The sequence below is a fragment of the Charadrius vociferus genome, unplaced genomic scaffold, assembly GCF_000708025.1.
Source record: "Charadrius vociferus isolate BGI_N301 unplaced genomic scaffold, ASM70802v2 scaffold56, whole genome shotgun sequence".
Classification (NCBI taxonomy): Eukaryota; Metazoa; Chordata; class Aves; order Charadriiformes; family Charadriidae; genus Charadrius; species Charadrius vociferus.
Window position 1 is genome coordinate 3,157,657 of NW_009649057.1, and position 8,389 is coordinate 3,166,045.

Below are 8,389 nucleotides of genomic sequence, written 5' to 3' on the forward strand. Positions count from 1 at the left end.
ACCACCCCCCCCCCCCCCCCCCCAAAAGGGAGACTGGCAGCGGGCATTGAGTCATTGTGTGGCTTTTTAGGTGCTGATGTGAGAGCAGAGGAGATGCTAAAGGGGAGTAAACCCCCCTGTGACTCCTGGCACTGCCTTAGGGGGTATTTTAAGGTCAGAAGGTCAGTGTTTGTTTGCAACCCCCTGTGTATAAAGGTCTAATAAATAACCTATGGAGATCAAGTCCATCTCCATCACTGACTTGTTCTGTGACCTTGGGTGAATCGCTTTGTCTCTCTCCTGGCGGTAAGAGGGTGACCAGATCTCTTCCCCGAGATGGGTTGCAGGTATCAGTTAATAAATAACATGTGCTTTGAAGATGAAAAATACCTTGGAGATGCCAAAAGCTCTTGACAAGCATCTGCGTTCCCTTTGCAGGAAGGCAGCAGAAAGCAAAGCGCCTGAATACTTTGTCACAGACAAAATCTGCTGTGTGCACAGCTCGGAGAGGCAGGGCTTTCCGTGGCCGTGGAATTTGTGGGCATTTACACTTCTTGCTTGTTTAAGAGAGGGCTGTCACAGGACGGCCGTGCCCGGGGCTTTGCGAGCCGGAGCAGTGCAGCAGAGAGCGGCACCCGCGTCCCTCCCTCCATCCTTTGCCCCAAGTCTCCCGTCCCTCGAGGCACAGGGATGAGCTGCATCCACGTCCCAGCAAGCGCGAAGCCGCGTTTCGTATGGCTTTCCAACTTCACCCCAGGTGATGGATGAGGTGTGGGTGCTCAGGGAGGCTTGGCCCAGCTGTGAAACGATCAGGAGTTTCACTGCTGTGGATTCACTGTTGTCTAGTACAGGGTTGGATTCATACACAACTCCAGGCTATTCATGAAGTATCTCTTAGTTGCCAGTTTGCATGGAGATGGTAGATAGTATCTTTGAAACCCCATAACTGGTTAGTTTTCATCAGGGACCTCAGAGATACGAAGCAAATTTATTTTGTACAGTATAACCACAAAGCCTTAATTTTCTTGGGAAGCCTCCTTTGACCCACTTTTGCCAATCAAAAAGATGTGTTTTTGCCCGAGCAGCTTTCTTTGTGGATTGCCCTGCCTGTGCCAGCTCCCTGCCAGCTCCCTGCCAGCCCTAACGGTGCCTTTTCTCTCCAAGGGAAGAAGCGATGCTGTCCACCTACTTTGAAACCATCAATGACTTACTCTCCTCCTTCGGGCCGGTCCGAGACTGCTCCCGCAACAACGGTGGCTGTACCCGCAACTTCAAGTGCGTTTCGGATCGCCAGGTGGACTCGACGGGCTGCGTGGTAGGTACCGTGGCTGCTGGCCCCGGGGACTGGCATCGGTTTTGGGGTCACACTGGAGGGGGACATTGCCTTTGCACCCTCTCCGGGGATGTGGCCAAGGGGACGTGTGCGCTGGTGGTGGCCTCCCCCCACCCCTGGGGCCTTCACGGCAAATCACACGTGCCTTTAGGACCTCAGGGAAGGAGGCAGAGTGCTCAGATGAGCCAAAAAAACCCCAAACATTTGAGGCTGATGGTCATTTTCCTGCGTGTCAAGAAAGCACAGGCTGAAAGCAGTCTCGCTTTTTCTCCTGTCTTGTGCTTCCCAGCATGGGAGAAAGATGAAGCATCTCCCCATCCTCTCCCCCTCTGGGCCCCTCTGACACCCTCAGAGTTTTGATTTGTTTCTGGACGTGCTCACGTCTTGCCAGACAATCCACTGAGTCCCACTGAGTCCCAGGTTTTGCAATACCCCCTCCAGAAGACCTTTTAGACGCTAGACCGTTAGTTTTGGGCAGAGGCTCCGAATCATCCCCAGCTATCGATGCACAGAGGGGTTTCGCAGTTCTCCCAGGGGGGAGCAGCAGAGCTCAGCACCTCTCCCTTGATGGCAAAGTCACCGCTTCCCTGCATGCGGAGCTTGAGCGAGTTCAGGACGACATGGAGAGGTGCCGGGGCAGAGCCTTCGGAAACTAGGGGAAACCTGGAGCATCCCTTCTCGTCTGTCTGTCGTAGGAGCCCCTGCCTGCGGGTGGTGACCCCCGAGGGAGTCCAGAGCTCGTCACCTGCTCCGCCTGCCCGGCAAACACACGCCTGCGGCTCCGAAGCCCCCCGAAACCCCTCTGCCCCTTCCCCTGCCTCTCGCCACAGGCAGAGCCCCGTTGCCCCATCCCTCCCATCTCGGCAGAGGCGGGAGTTAAGTGTCTCTTTATTTATTGAAGATGTTTATACACAGCAGCTGGGAAAGGTCAGGCTGGAGCTGTGCTGTCCCGGGGGTGGCGTTTTCATTATCCCCTTCTCCAGTTGCTTGTTAAGGCCATTTAGTATGACAGCCTGATGTGTCACCAGCAGCGCCCGGCACTGTCTCCCCTTGCCGCTTGGCTCCCTTTCCTCCTTTCTTTTCCCATTGTCATTTTCTTTTGTTCCCTTTTCCAAGGAACGGCTGCCTTTCCAGTCTTTTAGGGTTTTTTTCCCTGGGTTTTTTGGGTGGTGTTTTGCTCTGAACACCAACGTGCCTCCCAGACACTGTCAGAAGCCATCGGGGCTCTGATCGTCCTGTGCTGCTGGGAAGAGATGCCTCTTTTTAAAAGTCAGGATATCTTAAGATAGAAACTGTCAATAAATTACAGGCCTAGCGCTCGCCACGCCGGCATGTGGAGAGGCAGAAATTGAAAACTGTGTCACTCGGGGAAAATACCTCCCCCCGCAGCTTCTGAAATGCCTAACTGAGGCTTTACGTAAAGAGAACACAGCGTGTGCAGCGTGCAGGGCAGGGAGAAAGGAGAAGCAGCAGGAGCCCTTCTGCAGTACATCCCCTCCTCGAGAGCTGTGGGCGAGAGGTGACACACGGGGACCGACAGACCCCCTGTGCATCACGCCGGGCTACCGGGGCTGTGCATCCCATGGGGGCCGGAGACGGCCGCAGAGCTGCCCGTCTCTCCTCCCTCTGCTCTTTGTCCCTTTTTCTCCCTACCGCAGCAGCGTGAGGCTGCCCTGCCCCTCTCCGCAGCCCCTCGTCGGGGGGTGAAGCCCCCCCAGCTGCAGCCTGAGGACAGCAGAGCTGAGCTCCCCAGGGGGACACTGGAGGTGGCTGCTGCATCCCCGCTCCGGTCCACATCTCTCCCTGCTTCCCATGGGACTGACAGCAGGGGCACAGTGCTCCACGTGAGCCAGCATCCCAGGCTGCATCCCTGCCAGCGGGGTGAGGGAGGGGGTTCTGCCCCTCTGCTGCGCTCTGGGGAGACCCCCCTGCAGTGCTGCCTCCAGCTCGAGGGGTCCCAACAGCAGAAGGAGACGGAGCTGTTGGAGCGGGGCCAGAGGAGGCCCCGGAGATGCTGGGAGGGCTGGAGCCCCTCTGCTGGGAGGACAGGCTGGGAGAGTTGGGGGGGTTCAGCCTGGAGAAGAGAAGGCCAAAAAGGGGAGACCTCAGAGCCCCTTCTAGTGCCTAAAGGGGCTCCAAAAGAGCTGGGGAGGGACTCCTGATCAGGGAGGGGAGCCGTGGGATGAGGGGAAACAGTTTTAAACTGAAAGAAGGAAGATTCAGATTAGATATTAGGAAGAAATTCTCTCCGGTGCGAGTGGTGAGCCCCTGGGGCAGGTTGCCCCGAGAAGCTGTGGCTGCCCCATCCCTGGAGGTGTTCAAGGCCAGGTTGGACGGGGCTTGGAGCAACCTGGGCTGGTGGGAGGTGGCCCTGCCCAGGGCAGGGGGTGGGACTGTATGGTGTTTAAGGTCCCTTCCAACTCTAACCATTCTATGATTTCTCCTGGCTCTCCCAATCCCATGCAACGTTTTACCCTCATCACCTGCTTGTAGGTCCCCAGCAATGGCAGGGGCGCAAGCAGAGGTCTGGAGGACGCTGTCCCATGTTTCTGACTGGTCCATGATGGTCGTCTGGGGAAAATCCCCAGGTCGTGCCCATGGCATCATGGTCACAGGTGATGGGAGCTGGGGTTGGGAGCTCACCACAGCCCCGGCATGCGACCTGGCAGCACCTTCTGCACTGGTCCCTGTGCTGGGCAATACCTCCCCTCCTCATCCCACCCCTGCGCCCCACACCTACTGGGAGTGAGCTGTGGGCTTCCAGCACGAGCAGGGATGGGGTCATTTGCTGCAAATGTGCAGGGATGTCAGTTAGTTTTAAAGCCAAACTGCCATGAACTCAATTTGCCAATTCGGTAAGTGCTATGGGCAATATTGGGATGTAATTTAATTAAGCTATCCCCTTTTTATAGAGTTCAGGGAGCATTTGCGTACTAATTTTAGCACTAGGTTTGCTTCAGCTTTACTCTGGACACTGTTTCTCAAATCATGACATGTTGTTAATCTTTACCAGTCAACAGTTTATTAATTTGCCAAGGACCACAGAAGTATATAATCAGTGGTTCATCAATCAAGGCTAAATCCAACAAATGTTCCAGGCAGGTACTGAGCATAAAATATACATGCAGCCTTGTAAGCAATTAATACACAGCAGAGCCGGAGCCCAGCAGCTCAACCGGGGAACAGCACAAATCTCAAAGATTTCTTATTCCTTTTATATATAATCATCATCTGTTACCAGTTCCTTCATGCCCTTAATACGGCTTCCAGTAATTCTGCGAGGGCTGGGGATGCATTTATCTTCGGGGGTTTTAGCGGTGTGGGCTCTGCCATTACCTAATTGTTTGGCCTTAAAAGGACTTGGTTAAAATGTCGAGGGCGGTTTGTTTGCAGCTCGTGGTGTTCTCTGAGGACAGTCTCCTTGGGCTTAAAAAGAACAAACGAGGGCATCCCTTTGCTTCGTTAAAATCCTGCGTGGGAGGTGTCACCTGGAAGACCCCAAAGGCTCCGCAGTGGGGTCCCCACCTGGAGGGGTGACAGCTCCCCGGTTTCCATCCCACACTTCCCACGGGGCCCCTTTTTCCCCCCTCGTCTCATGGCTTTTCTGCTATTTTTACCTCTACCCAGTAGATGGCATTAGTGCATAAAGGTTTTCTGCAGTTCTTTTCTTATCGGAGGCTTTTTTGTTTGGGTAATTTTAAGAAGTATGAGCTGTAACCTTGCTAAGACCTTGGCATTGCTAACTGGAGCCTCCCCTTTGAGCCCTGCCTCGCAACGTAACAAGACAACCCCCAGGCTCTAGAAAACCTGTCCCCGTGCTGCTTTTCCTTGTTGCACCCCAGAATTGCTGCCGGGTCTGCGGAAGCCACAGGTGTTTCCCCAAGAAAACAAAATCCCAACGAGCTTCTCTAAATCTGGTGGCTCTTCTCTGCTCGTTGAGTGTAGTGTATGTTTCGTACCATCTTGTAGGGATCACAGCAACTCAGGAGAAACTGTGCTGGAGGATTAAGTCAGATTCAGGACAGGATTATGCATCGCTGATCCCTTCTACCGGCACGGTGGTACCTGCTCAGCCCCGAGGGAAGATGCTGAAGAAGGGCAAGTGGTTGACCCTCATGTGTTGGTGATTTATAATTTGAGATTCAAACCTGTGAATTGGCCCTGAGGGACTGAAGGAAACACCTGTAATGTGGTTTAAATTTAGGTTTCCCCACCTGTCTCTTAGCTTGGGTTTTCTCACTGATGCCAGTCCTCTTGTCCACCCTGAGGAGAAGGGGGGAGGGGAGTCACTTGTATCTGCTGCCCCATGGCTGTGCCTGTTTGCGAGCCCCGGCAAGGTAGGACTGCAGCCCTGGAGGAATAAGAAAGGTGAGGTTTTTTTACCCCAGGGAAAGTGAGCTTTGGTCTCAGTGCGTGAGGAGGTGGATGGTGCCTCTCCGGTGTGTGCTGGGTATCCTCGGCATCGCTGCAGGAGGAGGCAGCAGCAGGCCCAGGCGTGCAGTGAAGGTGCGTGTCTGAGCCCCATGGTGTCTCTCAGGATGGGGTCTCATCACCATGAGGACCTCCTGGAGAAGCAGGAGGGCACAGGCTGCCCAGCTGGTGGTGGGGAAGGTAGCTCAGGGTTCTGAGCTAAGGTGACAGCCGAATGAGGCCCTGCTACATGAGCAGCATCACCGCAGCGGCACAGGTAGTGTGATCTGATGGTTGTGCAACATCTTTGATGCCTGCAGGTGGTGGTGAGTTAGTCTTTTAAGTCAGAAAAGAGTGACTTGTGCCACGCAGGTCAAAGATGTCACAGGTGGCTATGGAAGGGCTCCAGGATCCGTCCCATCTTGGGAAAGGTGTTGGCAAGAGGCAGGAGAGCCCACCCAGCCCAGGCGGCGGGCGCTGTTCTGCACAGACCCGAAATCCTGCTGACGGTCACCATCTCCCCGCTCGCAGGCTGGCGTTCTGCTAGCACAGATTTATTTCTAATTTGAGTGAGAAAAAAGCATAGTTCAGCTCCACGTATGATGTGAACTGTTCCTCTTCCCGAGCAGGGGGTCAGCCGGTCAGGCAGGAGGGAGTTTGTCTGGCTCAGCAGTATGCAGAAGGGACAACATCTGCCAGCGAGTCTCTTAATGAAGTTGTGGCCCATGGTGACACCGGTGCGGTGTCAGTCCCAGCCTGTTTAGGCAGAAAAGGAAGAGAAATTTGGCATGGTCCACACAGGCGGATAAGCCTTAGCGCAGCCTGTCTGGAGCTAATCCTTCTCTTTTGCTCTCTTCCACATCAAAACCATGGGCTGTTCCTTAGCTGCTGCAAAGTGGGGCAGAGAAGCGGCTTAATTTAAGAGCGTAACCATTTCAGGGAGAAATGGGATTAAAAATGATGGAGCAGGGCAGTGGCTACCGGTTCAGTCTCCTCCTTCCAGCCCAAGTCACCCAGGGGTGGCTTGGGGACCAAGGGGAGTGGGGAGGGACTTTGAAATGAAGCGGGTGAAGCTGAGAACTGATATTCTTAGGGGGGAACTTGGGTGTTTGGGAGCCCAACCCAAAATGCTGTGCAGAAATCCCCCACATATGTGCGAGTTCCAAAATGTTTTGGTTCAAAACATCTCCTTTCTATGAAGGAGACGGAAATGTTTAATTCCAACATTATCATCTGGAGTTTTATGTTATATATTGCGTTACCCCAGTGTACAGCCTGAAATAAAAACAAAATTAGGCAGTGGAAACCAAAACATTTCAACCTTGTCAAAATTAAATGCTCTCCTAATTTCCCAATGAATTTTGAGATGTAATTGATGGAATCCCACAAAGCACTTAAGCTTCATCAAATCTGCATTTTTCTGACAGACAATTGTTCATCGAAAAATAAAAACTCATCCGTCCCTGCCTTAGGAGGCACCTAGCTAATTATGTTAGAGATGCACACGCAAGGGAGGGAGATGGGGAGGAAACCGTTCTCTTTCTAATCCCTTTAAAGTTTAGCTGGCTCCTTGGAGCAGAAGATGACTCCTTATGCATGTCATGGTTGGAAGCAGAACCCCCCTGAGCTCAACGGTAACCCCCCCTCCCAAGGAGCCTGAGGTTTTGGATTTATCTCCTTTAACCAGGTAACTACCTGTGATGAAAATGGGATTTGGGGAAGAGAGAGAAGCAAAGGATGGCAAAAGCCGCTGAGGGCGATAGCCGGCCGTGGCAGGGAGCGGAGGGGCAGATGGGAAGCCCGCCGCCCACCTGCCTTTGCTTTCAGTGCTTCAAAAAGGGTTTGCAGCACGTTGGCAAGTGGTGGCCAAATCTACAAGGAGAGGTGAGCTGGAGGTCTCTCCCTGTGCTGGGAAGAGGTAGTTTGGGTGATAAAAGCCCCGTTTTGTCCAGAGTTGTTTTTTCAGTGGCGTTCCTCGGAGGGCTTGGCTGGCATCAGCTTTTGCCCCTCTACTCCTCAGTAGACTGGGATGTGTTGTGGTCACAGCTGGGTTGGGGCTTTGGGTTTGGTTTGGGTGGTAGGATTTGGCGTTGTAGCGTTGTGGCTGGATGTCCGGTAGGGCAGGAGTTGAATTTCTCGTCTCCCAAAGGTTTTTGGAGGTGCCAACTTCTGCTGTGGCTAGGAAGGGAAATGCCCCGATGGGCAGAAGGTGCCGACGTACCCCAAAATAAGCTGTTGGTGACTCCTGGAAGGAAAGCAGCTGGAGCGTTTCTGCTAGCTTGATTTCCTTGCTGCGGGAGCTCTGAACACTCAGGTCTGTGTACATAGCATCTCACCAGCCGCTTGAAACAAGTCCGTCCCACTTTGAATTGAGATGCGTAAAACACACAGTGACTTACCCGAGAGGGGCCGTGCGAGAGCTGTGTGGTGGCTGGAGACCAGGAGATGCCGCCTCATTGCCCGGAGCTTCGGCTCCTCCGTGGAGCCCCCCAACCCACTGCCATGGGGGGGAGGTCCGAGCCGAGGAGCGTGTGTGCTATAGCAGCGTGTGCTCGGGAGCCTGGAAGACAGATGGGTTTGATTTTCTGAGGCTAAAATAATGATTGATGATCTTGAAAGGGAAAAGGAAGCTGGGGAAAGGGAGGGAGGGAGGGGGGGGGGGAGGGG

At 53.8% G+C, this 8,389-nt stretch overlaps 1 protein-coding gene across 1 annotated transcript in view; it reads left to right on the forward strand.

The window, feature by feature from the left end:
• Positions 1 to 8,389, forward strand: part of ASTN2 (astrotactin 2) — a 321,046-nt gene that overhangs the window by 147,509 nt on the left and 165,148 nt on the right. The window contains exon 11 of the mRNA XM_009888090.1: positions 1,144 to 1,294. Within this exon, the coding sequence (XP_009886392.1) occupies positions 1,144 to 1,294 (151 nt within the window). The remainder of the gene's footprint in view (positions 1 to 1,143; positions 1,295 to 8,389) is intronic.